The 23028-nt window shown below is 33.4% G+C and overlaps 2 protein-coding genes across 4 annotated transcripts; one reads left to right on the top strand and one right to left on the bottom strand.

Moving 5' to 3' along the window:
• The first annotated feature begins 120 nt into the window (after positions 1–120).
• On the top strand, positions 121–4069 carry LOC123013150 (phosphatidate cytidylyltransferase, photoreceptor-specific). Its single transcript, XM_044411526.1, has 7 exons — positions 121–347; positions 556–768; positions 814–990; positions 1037–1396; positions 3004–3156; positions 3206–3337; positions 3379–4069. The coding sequence occupies exons 1-7, from the start codon at positions 282–284 to the stop codon at positions 3604–3606; spliced, it is 1329 nt and encodes a 442-aa protein (XP_044267461.1). The 5' UTR covers positions 121–281; the 3' UTR covers positions 3607–4069.
• A 98-nt stretch (positions 4070–4167) lies between these two features.
• LOC123012444 (protein FAM13A) lies at positions 4168–10928 on the bottom strand. Of its 3 annotated transcripts, XM_044410360.1 has the most exons (4): positions 7784–8008; positions 7250–7527; positions 5542–6678; positions 4168–4930 (listed from the first exon to the last, which is right to left on the bottom strand). In XM_044410360.1, the coding sequence occupies exons 3-4, from the start codon at positions 6658–6660 to the stop codon at positions 4331–4333; spliced, it is 1719 nt and encodes a 572-aa protein (XP_044266295.1). In that variant the 5' UTR covers positions 6661–6678; positions 7250–7527; positions 7784–8008; the 3' UTR covers positions 4168–4330. The 3 variants fall into 3 exon arrangements, with proteins under 3 accessions (XP_044266295.1, XP_044266294.1, XP_044266296.1); XM_044410359.1 differs by lacking the exons at positions 7250–7527; positions 7784–8008 and adding an exon at positions 10819–10928; XM_044410361.1 differs by lacking the exons at positions 7250–7527; positions 7784–8008 and adding an exon at positions 7053–7222.
• Between the last annotated feature and the right edge of the window lie 12100 nt (positions 10929–23028).

Raw genomic sequence — 23028 nt, 5'->3', positions numbered from 1 at the left:
TTCCATTCCAATGGGTCGCATTACTTTTTTATTTGTAGCTTATCCCTGTAATGCATATTTAGACTTAAATGAAGAAATAAAAAATCAATCTGAAGGTAACTTGCCCGTAACAAAAAATGGTGTGCTCTGTTACTGTCACTAGTCGACAGATGGTGCGTCAGTGCTAACCTAAATTCAAGGTTTTGTTATTGATTTTGATATTTTAAATAAGAAGCTGAATTCTGTATTACAATAACATCGGAATCGCCTGGTGTTTGTTAATTTAATTAAAGCAAATTATTATGTCCGATCTGAGAAAACGTAAAGACTCCGATGCAAAAGCCCCCGAATCCGCTGAAAGTGACCATGTAAGTACTATAAATGCAAGTTTTTATTATTTTTTTTCGCTGATTCACTAACCTGTTTACATTTTGAAAGGAATCAAGTTTGTCCTTTTCGATATCCTTGTAATTCAATTCCATAATCTAATTAAAAATAACTAAGCTGGGTAACAGCTCACTCAATAATAAAAAATAATCAGAGGATGTAAATAATGGGATTTTTGGTGTGGTATAGGTGGACAGTGAGGATGACAAGCTTGGAGCAAACATAAACTTGTCAAAATCTGTGCCTACGGGCACCGACAAGGCCCCTTCAGTTCTCGAATTTTTCCTGCAAGATTTACCTGAAAAATGGCGCAATTGGGTGGTCAGGGGCATTTTCAGTTTATTGATGATCTCCTTTTTCCTTGTGGTGATTTATGGGGGACCCCTTGCTTTAATGATAACTGTAAAATCTCAAGTTTTTTTTCTGTATTTAAATTGATTTTTGCAGACTTTAGTAGTACAAGTTAAATGTTTCCAAGAAATTATTAACATAGGGTATGCTGTGTACCGAATCCACGGTCTTCCTTGGTTTAGGTCGCTGTCATGGTATTTCCTCATCACTTCGAATTATTTTTTCTATGGGGAGAACCTTGTCGACTATTTTGGGGTTGCAATAAATAGGACTGTGAGTATTTTAGACAACTTTTACAGTTATTTAATTAAAATTTCAGGATTTTCTGCGATGGCTCGTGACATATCACCGCTTTATCTCGTTTTGTCTCTACTGTGGGGGCTTTGTATGGTTTGTGCTCAGTCTAGTCAAAAAATACTACATGAAGCAGTTTTCTCTATTTGCTTGGACTCATGTCGCTTTGCTCATTGTAGTCACCCAATCTTATTTAATTATTAAGAACATTTTCGAGGGACTTATATGGTTTATAGTTCCTGTTTCGATGATTATTTGTAATGATATAATGGCGTATGTTTTCGGATTTTTCTTTGGGAAAACACCGCTTATAAAACTATCACCGAAGAAAACATGGGAAGGTTTTATTGGGGGTGGAATCTCGACAGTTATTTTCGGAGTTATGGTACGTATTTTACGCCACAGTGAATGTTTTTTCACCCGAACGTTGTATTACAAATTTCGAAAACGTGCTATTTGTAATTATAATTTTTTCAAAATTGAATTGCAAATGAGTAATTGGCTCACTTTATGCTGAGCTAACGAGAATTTTACATTAARTTATAAAGGCTTGTATAATGCTTACGTAAAAACAAAATGATTTCTTGTTTRATCCATGGTTTATTTTTATTTTCAATATTCRCACATGTGTAGTCGTTTTATGTTTACATAAGGCCAGAAAATCGATACTAGGATTAATTTCACGAYACAGATTCAATATCTACATATTTTCTTCAGGAAAATTGCATTTTCTTTTGCATTTTTTAATTAGTGTTTACCATTAACTACACATGCACTTTGTAATAAAAAGTTTTTTACAGACGATAATATTAATTGTTTTAGTTTGATAATATTTGTTATTTCGCAAAGCGATTTCACTAATTATGTAGTAATTAATAAAATGGAATAAATACGAATTTGAACGTCACTGCATTTAAATACAGGAGAGTAAGAAGAGTTAATGAATATATTTTTTTGTTGCATTCATTCCACTTTTAAGAATCTATTTTTTTTTATTTTGTGTGGATGGTTCGYCGAGCATTATTTACATTACATGTTGTCATTACATATTACAGTAGTGTGTATTCGGCTTTAAAATGGGTTTGTTTATAYTTGAGAAATGTTTTTTTTCCTTTTTCGTTATATTTTTTTTCATAAAAACGCATGATACCTAAAAATCTTTAATTGATTTGTCATCAGTAAAATTCCGAAAATTTTTACCTTAATCCTCCACTAGAAATTTTAATTGTATAGCAGATGATAAAACAGGAAAACTGTTCTGATCAAAGGTCGRGTGTGTTTTAATTCGTATATATTTCTGATATGTTGATAATTAAAGCGTTTCCGCAAAATTATTAAAGTGTAACGTGACWTATTTTTAAAATGTTTATTTCAGTAGATTTATAATTTCTCTTCCATTGTAATTCGCAAACTTATTAAACTTTTACACTGTTATTGGTTTTAAAATAATGGAATAATAAACTTGAATATCTATTTTTGGTTTTTATGTAAACAAAAAAAGATATCCAATAGTTTGTTTTCAAGAATATTTCGCGATCGTTTGTTTTTGTAACTCTTGAATCTATAATTTTTYCAAAAATTATGAGCACGTATTCTTCTCTTCCATTCTATTGAGATTGTGCTCATAATTATTACCGTCGTTTGAATAGTAACATTTGTAGCCACAATTCCAACAGAGCGGACCAAGAACTTGCTATTACATTTTTTTCTGGCTTAACAATAATTCATCAAAGAGAGATAAAAATGAGACATCTCTAAATGCAGAAAATTAGGAAAATTTAGCTTCTTTCCTAATAAAGAGCTGAATAGAATGCCCACTTATTTTAATGAACAATCCGATGTTTGTCAATTGCCAGGGCCGTCACAACTCATTTATAACTATCACAAGCAATTGAAAATGAATCACTTGTGTCATAATTTTTATTACCGTGACAATGCCATTAAAAAAATAATGAATCGTCGCAAATACCACTCTTATCTATCCAATTTTAGATGTCCTATGTTATGTGTCAATACCAATACTTCGTATGCCCGATCGAATACAGCGAGACTTTGGGTCGTATGACCATGGAGTGCGAACCCAGCGCTCTTTTCCGATCCACTGAGTACAGCCTCCCTTCTTGGCTTTCAGGGGTATTGGGTGTTGTAAGTTTACCCAACGTTTCTAATACAAAAATAAAGTCGTGTTTTATAGTTCGGCGTTTCCAATACAATCTCGCTTTATCCATTCGTATTGCATTCACTGTCTTTGTCGATATTTAGTAGCGTTATTGGGCCTTTCGGGGGATTTTTCGCCTCGGGCTTCAAGCGTGCGTTTAAAATCAAGGTAAATATTTACAAATGTGAAATTTTTAATGCTGTGTATAGGATTTCGGGGATATTATTCCCGGTCATGGGGGCATAATGGATCGCTTCGACTGTCAATTCCTGATGGCGACTTTTGTCAATGTTTATATTACGAGTTTTATYCAGACGGACAGTCCGCAGAAATTGCTGTCGCAAGTGTTGTATTTAAAGCCGGAGCAGCAGCTCCAGTTGTTCCACATGCTGAAGGAGTCCTTGGAGAATCGGAATATTTTAGAACTTAACAATTAAATTATTTACTTTTTGTGTATACTTGTTTGTGCCATTATTGTTATGTTTCATAATTTTAAATGAATGGTAGTTGCCYTTCGAATGTTTAGGATTACATATTCTAATAAAATAATTGTTTCTTATGTAAATGTATAACAATGTTTCACCAAGACTTAMCCTTAGATATTRAACTAAGGAAGGACGAGCTACGTATTTCTGCAAAGTATTATTGTTTGTTGTGTTTGTTTAATTTTATTTTAAGTGGGTGTTTCCACAACGGTGTGGTCTCTTCAATTAAGTGCAATTTTAAMAAATTTAAGTTTCACATTCCTTTTGATTTTTTAAGCTTTTTCTCTATTATGGTATATAGTATTATAGTAAGGCCCGGAATTAGAAACTTTATATTTAAATAATAGCAATGTAAATCTGTTGTATGTATTTTTGTTGTCAATGTAAAGACCGAATAAATTTAAGTACAAATACAGTTTTATTGCGTTTTATTACTTCCAGGAGTATCAAACAATTATTCAATTGCTGGTCGTTTTTTTTCGCAACCATTTGAGTTGTGCTAATAAGAGTCGATTATTTTGTGGTACAGTTTATTGGCTGTCTACGTCCCTACTCAAACTATAAATAAAAAAATACTTAACGATATAAAATAGTAACAGCACATATAATATGAATAAAACAACTTCTACCAACTTGATAGCTCCAAACATTAATACATATTAAAAATTTAATGCGCTTAAAGTTGCTTGCCGACTAAAGCATCGAGCAACTTGAGCTTAGCTTTGACTTTTTTGTAAGCTAGGTAAACGTGTTCGATCGGTAACTTATCTTCCTTCTGCACCATTCGGCCAGTTTTGTGTTGGATTTCAATCTCAAACATTTTGATAGCCCGTCTCAAATCCTTTTTTTCCTCGGATACGATTCGATGTTGTTCAATCAGTTCAAATTTTGTCAAAGAGTGGAGATTTTCGCTGATGGAGGTATCGGTGTCGCTACTGTCGGTGCTCGTCATCACCGACGATTTCTCTGAATCGATTTCGCTCACTTGGGGGGTGAAAGACGGGATAAAATTCATTGTTTCATCCTCATGGATGGTTGCCAGTTCGTTTCCTGATRGGTTCGCCTGGATTTTTCCAATCATTCGTTTCAAAATTCGATACCTGTCGTAAATGGGACGCGCCAGATTCCGGTCATCTTTGTTATCAGGACGACCGTGGATTGATTCCAGATAAAGAAGGGCTTTTTGGACTGCGATTTTTTCATTGATTAGTTCTTCGTTCGACATTTCTTCCAGATTGCTCGAGCGCTTCGCAGTTTCGCGCTTCTGGGTCAGTCTCTAAAAAAATTAATGGATCAAAAAATTGATACTCTTTTGAATTGTAGAGTTGTTCTAGTTATGAAAATATATAAAAATATTTTATTTTTAAACTAATAATAAACTACATCATTTCTAGAAACTTGTTTAGGTCTTTTTTTAATATATAAATCAAATACAGAAAGTCACATTATTAACGAACAAAAGACAATTACGTGTTATTTCTCCATTTTTCCAATTATAACCTTGTTAAAGAAAGATGAGAAGTCGTCATCTGCAGTTATGAAATCAATTTATTCTTTCATAATTTTTAAATAAAACACGTTTAACAACTTTCCCATAGAATAAAAGATGTTATAAGAAATATATTTAAATTTCAAAAAATTAAACAACCTCCATGATAACGTAATCAATGAACAACTGACTAATCTCTTTCGGAATTAAGAAAATCAAATGAATGATTCTGTATATAAAAAAATATAGTTGTACACCTGTTACACGAGTACTAAATTGATTTAAATAATGTTTAAAAAATGAATTGAAAAAATAATTGAGATTTTAGTTTTTTTTAGTTATAATTTTTTTCTTGTTTGTTGTTTTTTTATTAATTTAAGTCAGATGTGAAAACTAACCCTTTCGATATCGTTGAGCGTGTCTTGGAGATTCCTAGGAATACCCTGCGGCCCTTTCTCCCTTTCTTCTTCAGGCGCAGCATTCGGACAAACATCAAACAACTGCTTCTGCTCCTTCTTCARCTTGCTCAACTCCAAATACAATTGYCTTATATTCCTGTCGTTCAATTTATCCACATGCGAGACCTTATACCCATGTTTGGCCTCAAATTCGCTTTCAAACTTCTTAATCTTTTTCTTCGTACTGTTAATCTGCTTGGTTATCTTCTGCAACTTCAACTCCAATGGATTTTGCGTCTTATTCTCTAACCCAAAATTGACTTGTACATCGGGGTCTAGGTAAATCCTGTGTGTRGCTATTATCGAATTACGTGGCGAAGATAATAACCGATTTGACGCAACCGACAACCCCGGAAGCGTTTCCGTGTCTTCATCGATTTGGTGGTTAGCACACGAGAGGAGGGGTTCGGAACAATCGACCTGTTCATGAAGAGTCGTCAGATCCAAATCGGGGGAAAACTGGCGGACCGGACTTGGAGACCTCTCCTTCTCTCCCCTGTGCAATTGAAGAAAAGACTCCACGCAGATCTCCTCGGTGGAGTCGTTCTTCACTTCCTCTTTTTCATATGTTATCTCTGGCTTGAATTTCGGTTTGGRYAAACACCGCGCTTTAGGTCTTCTACTTTTGTGCGACTTTTTCTTCAGTGYTAGAGGCTTGGAGAATCTCTCGTGCGACCTCCTCTTCTCGTGCTCACAATCCTCGTCGTATATGAGAATAATATCGGAGTTTTGTCGATTCGGGGAAGCGTTGCGTTCAATGAATTGAGTCAAAGTCGCATTTTTGGGGTCAGACTTTTGGAAATCTTCACTACTTGAAACTCTTCGGATCGTCTTATTTTCGAAATATTTCTTCTGAGTCGGTCTTTCTTCTGAATTTGAGCGAATAACTTTGCGCTCTTGACACAGCGAGCTGATGCTTTCTTGGCGTTCTTTCCGTTTCCGGGCTTTGCACGAAGCTTTCGCTTCGTCGAAACTTGTCGGGATTGAATTTGGTTTCTTCTTGACGAATTCTTTCGGTCCGGACTTCTGGGATTCTTCTTTCCGGGAAGGACCTTTCATTGTCTCGGCTCGTGGGTGCTGCAAGAATAATTTTCGGTCACATTGTAACTCGAATCGAAGCTGATGAAAACTTAAAAGTGCACTAATTAAGAACAAAATGAAATGAGGTTTCTACGCTTCTATCTGGTTTGGTCTTGAGCCAAAATGATTGCAACAGCTACTAAAATTGTTTCATTGCGAGTAAATAATTTCTTCTATAATTGTTATTCTATTTGCGGAAGCGGGGGAGTTGTTAATAAATAAGCACATGTCGTCTAAAACAGCACTAATTACGAGATATTTTTCAAATGCGACTATTTTTAGTCCCAATCAATACTAATTAAGTCAATCCAAAATGTATCTTTATTGCTTAGTTAGTGAGTAATCTTTATAATTAATTTATTGGTGTTTACTTATTGATGGGAGAATGTTTCACCTCGCACATGCTTCTGATAAAATAGATTGTAATTGAATCGGAAAATTACTGGGCGGGAAAAGCAGCAAGTAGTGACATTTATTTAGCTTTGGTTGTTTTCAAAACCAAGCCAAAAGGATAATAAAAGGCGTTAAAAATAGAACACGTGAGGTGGTTGCGTAAGAGGATACTTACATAGCACTTTGATGAAAACACAAACTTCGCAGAACAGAAAATTGTACTTTACAAAATATGTTAAAGTTAAAACTAGATTTGTAATGACTTATGAAGAATACTGCATGCACTAGTAGGGCAATGATCTGACTTAAGGGTTCATATCCCTATCTCGACACATCGCAAATTTATGGTTGTTTAAGGAAATGAGTGGAAACCAGCCGCAGTTTTAGCATGTGGCTGTCGTAGACCACTCTTGGACCAACTGCTGGTACTCGGAAGTGTCCCGGGTTAAAACACTGCAACAAGAAAATGAGCCATCACTGGAAAAGTCTCGGGGAAATCGCCACTAAAACCCATCGATTTTTCATTKCCAAATGCGTCATTCTAATAATATAGACCGATGAAAATAAACTGGTCCCGGTTGGAACCCGGACCAGTTCACTGGTGTTTATATTTGGGGGTAAACAATTGCATCGATGGATGAAAGCGGTGTAATTTTCCATGATGGGACTTTCGTCCGGTGAAACTACGATGGGTCTAGGTGGTATTTACCTCGATTTGAGCCCATAGTTCTTAAAAGCACACAAAAACGTTTATTTCGGAAGTAATGTGAATTTATCGATCGGTTGTGTTCAACATACAATGAACTCCACTTGCACTGGGGCGCAACTCACTGTGTCACACAACATGGGTGATACTGGAACACTGCTCGGCTCCGGCTCGGCCCTGCCTTTCTCATAGACCCGCCGTAAAGGTGGCCATTGGCGGCGAGATATATCGGAACGGTTAGATTACAAATATTTACTGTAATGTAATATTACATTGTAATATTAGTACAATTGGGCAACGAAATGTCTCTTATCGCGGATTTGGTGCAATTGGATAAAAATTTTCATTTGAACTAGGCTACGATTTGTTACAGTAGAGCTAAAGAGGAAAAATATTTGACGAATTCAAAATTTATGCATCAAAGGACGTTAATGATAAGGCAGATGTCAATCACAKATGTTATTTGATTAATWCATCCACTATTACGTAGAATTAGTGTCATTTCGGATATCAGTTTTTGTTACAGATTTATTTTTGTCATTATTTATCTCTTGTGTTGATCGTGTACAATGATTTGTGTGACGCAGATGAGAATTTTATCTATCGATTTGTTGTGTACAAATGTTTAAGAATGTGCTAATTTTCCATACAATGAAAATTTATATCAATCATTGTTTTGGCACACTTTTTTGGCTTCTTATTTTACATACATTAAGTATGTACATATTTGTAAATTCAATCATTATTAAACTCATGACTTTTGCAAGGTAAAAATTAATATATGTTTTAATTACTTTAATTATTGCGAAAAAAAAAGATAATAATTTACTGATGTCTTTCTTAAATTCTCATACTCTCATCCTTTGTTGTTTAATATTTTTTTAGTCAAAGAAAAATTATCACTTTTATTCATTAAAATAAGTTTTTTTTGTATCTTCAGAAGACATATATCGTGTTTTATGCTTGAGAAATTGATTTTCTCCACATTAATCTAATGTTTTTTTTCGCTCCTACTAGTAAATAATGAAAACATTTGATGGTATTTCTTGTGGAAATTGTGGGATGTTAAATTTGGCGCCTAGTCCACACCACACAATTTTAAATTTGTTCCTTTTTTTTTAATCTTATATTGTTATTGAAGAAAAGCTAAACAAATGTGCTAGTAGTGAAAAATAGTTATTTATTCTTCGACACTGTCAAAATTTACGGTTTTTCTCCCGTGTAAAGAAGTTTTGACAACTGTTTGGCATTTCTCAATACGAAACGTCAAATTATTTTTAACAGATTTAAAGCAAGTTTAAGCCTTGTGGAGTCTAATTCGAAGAATAAAATGTTGTATTCAACTCGTTTGAGTGTTAATCGGACGTATTCCACCTCGTGGATGGTAAACCACTCGTTTAAAAATCCACTCGGTCAAATAAAGCGTCCGATTTACACTCAAACTCGTCGAATAAATAACTATTATTCTACGAGTTTGAGTGTAAATCGGACGCATTATTTCACCGAGTGGATTTTTAAACCACGAGTGTATCGAGTTGAATACAACATTTTATTCTTCACATTAGACTCAACAAGGCTTAAACTTGTTTTAAATCTGTTAAAAATAATTTGACGTTTCGTATTGAGAAATGCCAAACTGCCAAACAGTTGTTAAAACTTCCTTACACGGGAGAAAAACCGTAAATTTTGAGAGTKTCGAAGAATAAATAATATACATGGTGTTTCACATAACTTTACAAGGCTTGCGCCTAATGTACGCACCTAAATATACAAAAGTCACAAAACACTGGATACAAAAAACACACATTTAATTATTTAATTTTTGTAAACCCATGACAGTAGTTGTCAAATTAATCACTGTTTCATTAATGGTCATAAACTACGTTTTTTTCAGAAACAGTTATCATTTGTTCTCTCAAGAGACGGCATGAATATGATTCTAGTTTGTCTATCTTAATCACTAAATAAGAACGTTGTAATTTTTTAAAGGGTGGGCAAACTAGAGAATATTATTCAATTACTCAAAATTTGTAATCGAGTTCGTATCGGAATATGTATTATTAATTGCATCTTACAGACGCAGGCCTCGTAAAATTATGTGAAACTCCCTCTATAAACCATAGGAGAGAACAATTTTATTATTAATTATTACTCTTGAAGCTCCGCGTCTCGAGTATAATTAAGTTTGGCTAAGAAAATAATTGTTTTCTCTCCCTTGGAATATTATTACTTTTGTATTACATTAAAAATTTGTCCGCAGTGTCCTGCTTTTAGAATTTACTGGTTGCGTAGCTATTTTTGTTATTCCGGTCACGTGGTTCTTGATCATTTACAAAGGCACTCTATTCTATTGCATAAAAAAAGAAAAAAAATAATTTTGAGGATATGGCTACACGTTAGATAAAAAAGTTTTTTGAATAAATGGTACCATAAATGGTATTTAGGTACCATCTGTTTCAACATTTTCAATTATAGATTTGCAAATAAAAGCAGTAATGAAAGTCACGAGTGGGAGTAGATAAACTAACTATCTTTATCGTCGTGTATAATATTTCGTTTTATTTTGTACTCACCTATCAGAATTTCTTGAATATAAACAGTAGATAAAAATTACTTTATTTCACTAGACGATGAAAAACTACTTTATCTACTGAAATTAGTTGATAAAAGCACTCTTTAACATTGAGTACAAAATAAAAAAAATATTTCCTAATGATAGCAGTTACAATAACAAATACTTATCGAATTATATTTTATGGATGTGATTTTTTGTGATATTATAAGAAAACAAGATTAAAAATGATAAAATTCAATTTACCTATACACAAATTTTAGTAAATGAATTAGGCATATTTGCCAGTATTAGGATCATTGATAATTTTAGGTCAGTAAGTTCATATATCATAATTTGGAGACACAATGGATGTTAAAACAATACTCGTAAATCAAAAATACTGAAAGATCATTTAGAGGCCAAATTATGATATATTTCATTAAAGGTGTACTTAAAGAAATTCTAATATACAAAAGATACTTACACTAACAAGGCTACGTAACTGTAAAAAGACAAACATTTCACTTTTACACTTTGTGAAAAGAACTAACAAAATAAATTTCTGGAAGATTTAAAATCTGCCTCAAGCAAGTCTATCTAGTACAATCCAGAATGATAAAAACTAGTAACGTGCAGTATCTATATTTTTGAACGTAAATATTTGTTACCTTAATTTAACAGTGTATGTTTGGAGAAACATGTTGAAAAATATTTTCATCCTTCACCGTAAACAGACTATGGTTTTAAATTAAATTTTTTTACGCTAGTTTGAACCAGATTTATATGCCAGGGCACGACTTAAATAATAATAATTAAACTTCTGATTTAACACACGAGTTTTTAGAGATCTGTTATAAAATAACAACAAATCAAAGATTAACGAAAGTAAAAAAAAAAATAGACCGGATTTTGACTATTTGCCTCTCAGTGTGTGGCCTTATCGAGCGAATTGTGAAGGTCAAGTTCATCTACTACAAGTTGCACCTTGATAGTGATCAAGGTGTACGAATAAATTCCTAATTCGTAACAAATTCATTGAACTTTTTTTCAATTTTTTTTAATGATTATTTGAATAGACGTGCAAATATTATATCATATTAGCAAAAATAAATTGCAAAAATTAAATTGTTTATAACTAACAAAATTACAGAAAAATATACACGCCTATTCGATTATCTTGTATGTATTTGGCGCCATCTGTACATTCACCGTGTTTGAAGGTGGGCAGATGCCAGCCGTAGATCGCATTTAGTTTAGTCCCAGCCGAATAGATGTCACTTAATTCGATAATTGAGTTTAAATGTTTGGCATCTAATTTTTCAGTTTTAGCAATTTACTTGATCGTGCTGAAATGAAATGATATCTGGGTCCGTTCTTTTAATCAAACTTTCTCAATTGAGGTTTTGATGGTAATATAAAACTGTGGGCAATTATGCGAAGATCGTAACATCTTGAATGAATTTTTGCCTCGTGTTAATTTTCCCTCACATTGTCACACATTCTCTGTCCCCCGCTTTGCATGATATGCCTAGCCTAGAATTGTGAAGTATTTTTAATACCACAAAGATGTTTTCGAACGCGCTTCTAACGCAATAAACGTTTTATAGCTAATTGTCATTGGTTTATGACTCAATATGGCGACTGGTCTAGTTTAAACATGATTGGTCTCCGGAGAGTATCGCCATAAAACGATTCAAGCCACATAAAATGTTAGCGGATGTTGCCACTGAAGTTATCTAATAAAATGTAATTGTTTTCTGGATTCTTTCGATACTGTCTAGGGTCTTCGAACGGAATTGTCTCATTCCCGATTAATTTTAATTTTAATGAAATATTACTTGCTCGTTTCTACTGATAGTTTTTTATTCAGGAGGTGGGGTGCCTCCTCTTTCAAAACAAATCTTCAAGAACGACGATCTTGTTTTTATGCGAATATCTACATAATCGGATGATCCCGGCGAATATTTAAAATAACTGCCGTTTCCAACAAATATTTTCATAAATCTGTCATCGGTGATTGCCGTTCCGGAACTGATTTCGAATAAAGTTGTACCAACGTCAGTCTATACGAATTGCCTATGCCGAATTATCATTCGAATTGCTCGCGCGGTTTGCAAATCGACCGCAGTTAGTGAGAGATTTTCCATAACAAACATGCGGAAAATGTGACACCGAAAAAGGACTTTTTGACACGAATATTACGGTTTTATTGCCTGACGAGACTGTTATGCAAGATATTTAATACACAGACATGTATGGCCTCTTTAGAAACATTTGCGACGGGAGCAAATTAGTTTATGGCACAACTCATACACACCACAATCACAACAATAATGGAATTTGTGTTATAAAATTTTAGATTACTTTATAATGATTTTTGACAAAGTAACTCTTTAACTTAGATCCTAAAGCTTTTATTAATTAACAAAATCTAATTTATAATCTAAATTTTATCTATTAAATGAGAAAACACATCTTACAATAAAATTTTAAATTTTTTAAAATTGAACAGACTTTCTAAGTTAATTTTATGTACAAGCTGGTTTATAATAAACGCCACAAGCCATAACCCTATTTTCTCTAAAGATATACTTAACAATAGTTCTACAGTACAGTTTATTATCAACCTTAGTTTTTTAAACAGCTTGGATATTTTACCATTTTTGGATATTATGTTTAATTTTTTTTAAGTTTTAGTATCAGATGCTTAAAACCAATTGTTGTTGATATTTATTTATTTACATTGACTTTAATAACCAAATAAATATTTTATTGTTAACGTTAAAAATACTTAAAACATCCTACAATTTCGTATTTGCAATGGCTGTAAAAGATTATTAGATTTTTGTTTATTTAGTAAAAAACTAAATTTAAATGCATTTTTTTTTAAATAAAGGAATGACACATTTTTCTATTGTATGAAAACAAGCATTAAGCATCCTAAAAATTTGAATACTGCGAAATTTGATATAATATAGTAGATAGCCATTTTTGCGACCATGTTTCCAACATCATTCCCAACAAACCAATTTTCAGCTGTATGCGAATTATAGTAATCTTACCCCTATTTTTTAAGCTAACTTGCCCGGACTAAAACAAAACAAATTTTTAATCCTAAGCCTAAGTCCGGGTCGACTACCCTTAAAAGGTGCTTTATTGTCCTGTTTTGTTGTCTTGTTTATGACAGTTTTTTTTTCAATTTTGTCCATTTTTAAGACAACCAGATTAGTCTTCATACCCCAAAATCACTTTTTTAAAAGGCAATAAAAATAAATCACATTGGTGCCCCGGGGTAAAGGTCCTCCGGGACGCCCCGTTAGAAGCATGAATGTAAATGGTCGAGCGTTTTGAATATTGCGACGGCCGGTTGATTCTCCGTCCAGAAACCAATATGTGTGGCCAAAAAATAGCTTTCAGGAAAATATGGAGCTGTAAATATTGAGTAGCCGCCTCCAAATATTGCATATTGACAAGGAACAAAGCACACTCCCTCTAAAAACTTACAGAACCTCTATATTTTTGTCAAGAAAAGTGAAAGGGTTGTTGAAGGAAATTAGCTCAGAGAGAAGAATTAGTGATAGGATTGATGCTGAGTAATCGGCTTGCGGAAACTCAAACCGGAACCTGTTCAAGTGGCTTCCGGAAATCCCCTTTAAGACTTTTCCACTGAATGTACCTAAACGGTAGTCTACCGAATTGATTGTCAAGTGTTTCGCAACAATCTTAGTATTCTCGACCGTCTTGATATGGCAAGGGCCACGTTGGCAGACGAAATATATCACCGTTTTGTTGGGATAACAAGGATAGAGACTGGATGCGGAATTGGGAAACAGGAAGAACGGTTATTTCAGTTCATTATCCGGTAGCCTCGAGCTGCATCGAGGTTGCTTTCCGCTATATTACAACGCGTCATATAACCCCAAATCGCTAAACGATTTATAATGGGAAAATACATTTTCGATGTTCCTGAATCTATTTTCTTTTGTCTTGGAACTGACGACTTTTCTTGGTTTTTGCGCGTCTGCATCCTGGCAATCATTGCACTGCAAATCGGCTAAAAATTTAAGGAAAGTTAAAATCTTAAAATTACACTACTCTAAACAAATGCTATTTTATTAAAAATCTTACAATTTTCTTTACAAAATAATTGATATTGTGGTAACCGGTAAACTATACAGGGTGCGCCAAAACTCGCGCCCCAGAGAAAAATGCCATACACTGTGTCAATTTTAAAACTTGCAATCGGCAATTTCTCTCAACTGAAAAAGTTATTAATAATCACTCAAAACCATTTTAGTGATTCCTAGGGGGAATTAAAATGATATGATAAGTGACACACCTCCACCCACCCTTGAATATAGTAAAAAAAATGAAAATTTAACGTCTTCGTTTTTGAATAATTGGAAAAATAACTTTACCAAATAGGCTGTTGTATGACATTTTTGAAAAGCGCTTGTTATGGRCTTTCCAACGATRTATCGCAAGTAGGGTCGTGCCATTTAAAATTTTCAACTTAAGGWGGCTGTGGCTTGAAGGGTGGGTGGAGGAGCGTCACTTACCATGCCATTTTGATTCCCCCTAAAAACCACCGAAACGGTTTCGAGTGATTCTCAATAACTTTTTTAGTTCTAGAGATATTGGCGATTGCAAGTTTTCAAATTGACACCCTGTATAAGGTAAGATACCAGGAATATGGAAAAAAATGTTAAAAATTTTTTATCTATAAAAATTTCGAAGTTATGAGGGTTTAAAATTTGCACTTTGACTGTATTTATTTCTGTTGGAAAATTAATTTTACAAGTTTTTTTTGCTATAGGCTATTAAAAGAGGAAACAAGGAAGCTGTATCCTAAATAATAACTCTGTTCAATGTTGTGACTTTTATTGGCAAAATTTTTGTCCCTTTACTAAATAATAGTAAAAAAACATATACAAAATCATCAGTATCATTAAATAGATATAAAAAAATGTCAAATGTCAAAAAATAAATGTCAAATTTTTTTGACAGATTGAATTTTTGAACATTTTTTTCATGTTCCTGATATCCTATTTTACTTGAAATTTTTCTCTGGGGCGCGAGTTCTGGCGCACCCTGTATTTGCAAATCGTTACATAAATAACTATTTTCTAGAATTRTTTAAGTAATTTATCAAAATTGAAGGACTCTAAACCACATCTACATTGTGCATAATGATATACATGGTGTTTTGTTTTAATTGTTACAAATTTAAACGGGTGATAGAATATTTAATTTTAAGACAAAAGTTTCCTATGAACACGTATTAAAAAGCTACACCCTCTGTAAGAGATGCGTTTTTTAATGGGGTTTTCCCACAATTGCAGAATAGATAAAATTACAAAAATTGATACAGCTGATAACCTTTAAACACCTGAACGAATTTAAAGATCAGTTGTCGAAATTTTTAATCACTGGCGTCTTAAACGGTAAAACGAATTTAATTTTTAATTTTTATCCACTTTATGGTCTGMATAAGACAAATTATAAACTGATTTTACTCAAAAACGGTAAGTTATATCGAAAAGTGAGGCAAGAGGCTACAGCCAAAATAGTACTTTTTTTAATTCGTTTGGGTGTATAAAGGTTGTCAGTTGTACCTACCAAATTTTAGTAATTTTATCTACAACAGTTTCTGAAATATTAGAAGAAATTCATTAAAAGATGCACCCTTTTCAGGGGATGTAGCTTTCTTATACATATAATATTTTTCAATACATGTTCATGGAAAACTTTTAACTATCACCTGTTTAAATTTGTAACAATAAAAACCTAATAATTTAAGTTGTTACATACGCTTAATTATAATTGTTATAATAATTATAAGGTAAAATAGACTTGCAAGTAGTACTTTTAGTAGAAAAAATTGTGATTCAGGTAAGAACAAGCGTTTGAAATAAATCAGAGATTTGAGTCGGATGCACGTACGCGAGATGTTCACGTTCGCGTTCAGGCAGCAGGATGTAATAAAGTAAGAGACCAATTAGCATGTTAATGTTTAGATATGAGCAATTAGTGTAAGGAGACGAGCCACTTCCACTTGAGAGAATCGCGAGACATAGCAGCTAAGCCTCGCACAAGCTTGGAATATTCAAACAGGCCTGAACAGACACTCACATCACGTCTACACTGTTAAGATAACAAGGAAAATTCACCGTTTTTAAATATACGCCTACAYCGTAAACTTGTATAATTTGAGGTCAATATTAATTTATTGCTATCCCGGCGCATCCACCATTTTTACACAAAGTTCTTAAATGAAATTGTGCTAAATCGTCTAATTTGTATTTGTTTTTGAATATCAAAAAATGTGAAAAAAGACTGTTTTTACAGTGTAGAGAACATAAAAGTCTCCCGTAGCAGCAGCACGTTGATCTTGGTGTGTAAAGCAATTAAGCATCTCATCCTAATTAAAGCTAGAATGGCGAATCTTAATGCCAAGTCGTCTTGGTATCACTTARAAGGASCGATATTATCGCGTTATGGTTAATATTTAAACAGGGCCCGCATTGAATTCAGAATTAAGAATTCCAAACTCAATTTAGTCTTTGACTTTAAAGGGAAATAAATGTCGTAGTAGAATATCGTTAGCTAGATGTATGTGATAGTGAAGAATATGAAACGACTGAAACCAAGTTTGGTATTTAACGATATGATCATCGGAGTTGAGATTAGAGCTAAGTAGTTAAAATTTTGATGAAAATTGAAATTTTATTGTGTTTGTAATTGGAACTTTTGGAGATTTTTCTTGCAGTGCTGTCGTCAGCAAATTTTGTGGCTTGACTGAGTACCATTTTTTACTTATATTAAAATAAAAAAGTCAACGTGGTTGCCAGTATTTTTATTATTGATAAATTGATAAATTCACATTAAAATTAAAAGTTGTTTTTCAACTGATATATACAGGGACATTTTTTTTAACTCTGAACAGTTCAGTTTAAAAAAAAAACACAGATAAATGCATTGCTGCGATTCAATAATAGTCAGTAGCGTGTATACAATTTAAGATTAATTAATTTAATATTATTGTGTAATTTGTAAGAGTTTTTCAAAAAAAAATAAATTAAAAGACTGTTAGTTTTTACGTTTTACTTATTTGTTTATCATGTTTGTTAGAAAAATAATTGGGTTAGGGATTTATTTTTTAATAAATAGAGGTTTGTATAAAATCCATTTATTTGAACACAAAATGTTAAATTGAAAAACCGGCAGTGAGGCGATAATTTTCGTTCCCTATCACAACCGCGGGTAACGAAGTTAAGGGCGTTGAAAACAATGTTGTTAAGCAAGTTGGATTAGGGAAACAGTATTTTAATTGTGCATTAAAAGTCGTCGGTGTTTGTATTCAGCGACYCACCTAACCGAGTTAGACGCGTGTCGTATCGCACATTGGAGGTTTACGGTGGCGGAATACCGCCAACTGCCGCCCGGGGACACTTTAAATAGCTTCCATTTCAAGCCAATAAACATGCAAAACACCTCATTATTAGCGACCCGTGCGAGGCAGGCACCAAATCCCRACATTTTTTCCAGAGCGATTCCACGAAAAACAACAATGTGCAATATTTCACGCAAACGGTTTTATCGTCATCGCATGTCGTAATTCAAAAATTCAATCTTTTAACTCATCACTTCATTGCTACGTGGGAAAATTTATGACACCTGACGAATTTATCGAAAATTCTGCTGAACAAACACATCGAACAGTCGGTAGTGACGACCYAAAAAATATAAAGCGCCCTCGTAACCAAACTCGAGGGGAGCCTCAAATAGTAAAATAAAATCTTAAATGTGATTTTATCACAAACTTATTAGCGGAATGTATGGAACAGATAACTCGCTATTGCTAAATGCAGTAGTCAATATTTTTAGGGCGACCCACAAGGGGCACCTAAAATGTTCCATAAAAATTTTAAAGATTTTTTTATTTTTTGGGTTATAGTTGAATGAATTTTAATCAATTTCTTTTTGAATATAAAAAAAATAATATTTATGTAAATAAATTACTTGAAATTGTTTTGCTAGCTAATTATGAAAATGTTGGTTGCCTCTGGCTTGATAGATGGTTATCAGTGGAAAACATCACGACCGCGACTTTATTCGGCTGTGACAAATCAATTTGTAGATATACATATGTATGCAAGTCTTAATATATTCACCCTATTTCAAAACATCCCTTAATACGAGAAGTACGCCACCGCAGAGGGGTGTCGCAAGTACTAAGTATTTTGAGCTGTTTAGAATTCAATTATCTAAATAAGTTCAATACTTTTTATTAACAATTGCTCGATAAGAAATGTATAAAAGGATATTTTCATTTATCAATTTTTATTGCCGATTTATGTTAGAGATTGGATTCTGTCAGTATTTGTCACGAGTAAGCAACATATTTTTAGTTTTATTTTCAATAAGGCAATTGCAAAATGCTTCGTAAATCTCGCTGACAGCAATTTATTGCTTCGTTCCATGTCGATAGTTTGATTGATACTCATGGCTGCTGTTTATCACGTTATATAACAAAGTCTTGATTTTGGTGACGATTCTTATTTTATTGTCAGATGGATGTTTATGACCTTAAAAACTCAACAGCGATATGAGGGAATTTTATAGGCGTGATGACGATATTTGCAGTGCTAGATACAATGTTAGAAGTGGTTTCTAATTAATTCTTACACATCGGAACTTTTCTAAAAAAATTGGTCAATTTTATAATGTGCTTTCTGAATGAAAGTACAAAACCTGGAAGCAAGTAATTTTTTGGGTACTAATTTTTGAAATCAGCGGAAATTGTTAGGACTGGTCAATTGTCAGTTAGTGATTTTAAAGAATAATCAAATACTCTCTAGGTATTCTAAGGTTTCTAAGTTTATGAACTTTTTTAGTAAATCAAAAAGAATTAAAAGTAAATTCTGTTGTGAGTGCCTTTAAAGTTTGTGCAAATATTTTAACAGGTGGTAGTGGAGTTTAGAAGAGTTCAAAATAACTTGCCTTATCCGAATGTTTACAGTTTCTGAGATATAGAAAGTGCAATCTCCACTTTGGCGTCGGAAAAAAAGGGCAATATAACAAAGTTTTCACCTTTTGAGTACTTTATCCCAAAGTTTGCATTGCTAGTAGTCAAGATAATAAAATTCGGTGGTATCTTTAACAAAAAAATGGATCCAAAATTTACCGTTTTATATTTTTTTTTTATGAAGACACTTTTTTCTGTGCCTGTTTTTGAATAATTTGGACACATTATTTTTAAAACAATGTAATAGGTTTTAAAGAGTTAACCTCAGAGACCATATTTATTTTCAATTTGAGTTGGTGAAGTTTTATGCTCCGCCCCAAATTTAAATCTTTTCTCATTTCCACTCTTTCCAAATATCTTTTTTTAGATAGTTTTTCAGAAGGAAATGCATTACTTGTACAGTTTGTCTGCATTAGMGTGGCGGTTCTGGTTTTGCTCGCGCCGTACGTAAATCAAAAGAGCGAACATCGTGCTGGCTTTTTGCTTTAAAATATTTTCTACATAACGTAACTATCCACTTAGCCAGAGACCGAGCCGACATATGTGACAACTCTCCATTCCGCTACAATGAATCACAAATTTAATCTCACAAATGGATTCAGACCGCATCTCTACCCTGGACGAGCTTTTGGCATCCAGAACGGCCATATTGCCCAACGCATACGTCATCATCTCATGCAACCTCAAGCTTGGCGTAGGACATCCATCTTTCCACACTCATTGACTTTTTCGCAACTTACACAATCTAGCCAACTGACTTGCGAAATAAAAAAAATCACTCGAGTGCTTCAAAGAATGTAAAAAAACTAGAATTTTTCAAATAATTATTATTTTTGTATGGAAAAATCTGAAAAATGTCACTGCAGTGTAAATTATGATCCAGGGGTGAGGTATGGGGGCGTCACCCCTTGCTWAATTCTGCTTTCATATTCGGGCTCATGTAGCGCACGGAGACTGTAACAGCTACTAGTTTAATCAATCTAATAGATCGGATTCAACGCTACCAATAACTCAAGAGTGTAGTAATGTCTATGGGAGCTTCTAAAGCGTAGGCCATAAGGCCGAGAATTGGGGTAATAAATCGGTAAATATGGATCGGTCATATATTATCATAAAACGTCATTTAGTAGATTTATTAAATCATCTTTCCTAACTGAATCTGGTTATGCGAGGTAATCATTTTTAAAAGATACTTATGGCCATTTGTACTTTTTATAATTCGATTGATTTCAGATGGAGGGTTTTATATCGCCTATGAAGCTATAAATTTTATTTTTAGATTTTCAATGATCACCTATTTTATTTTTGAATTAATAGAATAAATAAAATTTATGAGAGAACAACAATTGATGCTTTTCGTTATTATTTTTCGTATCGACAAATTTCAATTTTTGTGGAATATTGCAATAAATAAAAGAGAATTCTAAAATAGCTATTTATTTTACACTTCATTAAAAACATTTTTATCAATAAGTAGAAGGTTTAGTACCAAATTTTGCTTGTGGATAATGCGGCTTTAATTATGAGGGACGTTATATCTTGTTTTCTTACTATTGTATGCGGAAGATTTATGTACTTCCATGCCATGGAACGAAATGTTTAGATTCATTTACTTGGTGGTGAGTAGTTTTTAATTTTGTGAGTTGTGTTTTTGAAGAGCGAGTTTTTTRCTATGTAGCAACGACAATTGAGCGAATTGTGTCATTTGAAAAAATTTGTCCCAGCGCGATGTAAATTGTAATATTATAAATATACTATAAATAACGTAATAATGTTCAGCAGTAAAATAGGTAAATAAAAAGCCGATTTGTGTTTTAAAAAATGAGTGGCCTCTTGTCTAGCAAAATTTGGCACTTGTTTGTTGCACAGTTTAAGTATTTAATAATAGTTTGGTTGTCATTTTTGCATTAAGGAACATTGTTTTTGTTCAGTAAAGACTAAATAAGAGCGGTGCAGAGTTGCTGTTGGAATTTTGACTAATTGTTTGAGATTTCCATATGAATGAGATAATGAAATATGGTAACATTAATATGGATATATGCTCGAAAGCGAACTGTAAGCAGTCCGTGTTGACCCAGCCCTTGCCTCTTCACCCTTAACCATCCCCACATAAAGTCGAATTTTCCGAAAACGGCAATCTCTATGTATGAGATTTTCGTTAATTTGCATAAAATGTGTCTCACTGATTCATATATCTTATTGTGTTTGATATATGATTTCTGCTCTCTCCTGTTTAAATTTCAATTTTGCACCGAAATATGCCCCACCAACAACAAACGATTTGTTATTTCCGAATTAACCGGGCTTTCTCATCATCGCTCTTGTCGGCGACTGTACTTATGATAAATACTGCAATAAGTCAGATTTGCTTTTGTATTATTTTAAATAAAAACGTTATTTGTGGGGACGGTAAGTATGTAAATGAAAATCCGCACTTGTGGGTGCGGCCGGCACGGGTCACTTGATATAGGAGTTATATTGAAAGGAAACCGGCTCAATAATTTAAAGAGTACAATGGCAGCAGGAAAGCACATGTTAAGTTTAGTTTGTTAATTACGACGTCACACACAATGGTGGCGCTTCCGCGCCAACCGCTCCCGGAAATGTGCTGCTCGTTGGTGCTCTGTTTCAAACTCTCGCCGTGCCGCCCCCACCAACGCGTTGGGACCCTGTACACAAAGCTTTTACCGAGCTTTTCATTCTTAGCAACAACCACGCCAACTAAATGTTCAAATGCAACTTTCAGCATTTTGCAGATTGTTCGCAGGAAAAGTTGATAGTTGTTTTGCAGGAAAAGTTAACAAAGACACTGTCCTCGAGTAGCTTATGTTTTATAAATAAACATTTGCTTTTGCTTGCAAGTCTAAAATTAAAAAAAAATAAATTTAACCTTTCTTAATTTTATGTTATCGATATTTCTACTCCTCATAGAAATAACGGGTCTTTTTAAAATTCAATGTCGCAGTTGGCCGTGACAAGCTTGTTGTTAACACATTATGAACACATAAACAAACCAACATAGCCTTACAATTACAATTTTAGTAGTATGCACAAAGCTAACCATCTTCATAATCTTAATCTTGGTAATCTTGATGGGTTCGTTCATAATCAATTTTGCAAAACCAACTGCGACGTCGAATTTTAAAAAAGACCCGATATTATTTGTTTTACGCAATATTGTTTCTGTCAACTTGTAAAAATACTTTAAACTTAACACCCAGGCGAGAGTATGGGTTTAAGAAAATTTTCCACTAACTATGGAAGTTTAAGAGATGTTTTTTTTTGTTTCATTGGCTGTTGATAGTTTGATATGGTAGCACTAAACTTGACTTGAAATTGAAAATTATGTGCATTACCTACTTTGAGATATAAATAAAAATTTAAGCCAAAAGTGCATTGCGTAGAGCACCGCCTCCTTAATCAAATGTATCAATATCCCGCCTGAGCATTTCGTAAAAAATGCATTGGAGCAGTGATTCCGATTTTGTCTTAGTTACGGGGGCTACTAAGAAAAAACTAAATGATTTTTAATTATTAACAAAAAATAACGCAATTAATAAATCCTGAGAAGGAAGGAAGGATACAACAAAACAAGATACGCCAGGGAGAATTGATATTATGAGGTTGAACCCTTTAAGCTAAAAAACTGGATATGTCAAAAAATTT

This window comes from Tribolium madens, unplaced genomic scaffold (genome assembly GCF_015345945.1).
Source record: "Tribolium madens isolate multiple individuals breed KSU strain unplaced genomic scaffold, Tmad_KSU_1.1 Scaffold_96;HRSCAF=242;Tcas5.2_LG5, whole genome shotgun sequence".
Classification (NCBI taxonomy): domain Eukaryota; kingdom Metazoa; phylum Arthropoda; class Insecta; order Coleoptera; family Tenebrionidae; genus Tribolium; species Tribolium madens.
Note: the sequence above shows the minus strand (reverse complement) of the source record. Positions and strands in the feature narration are given on the sequence as shown.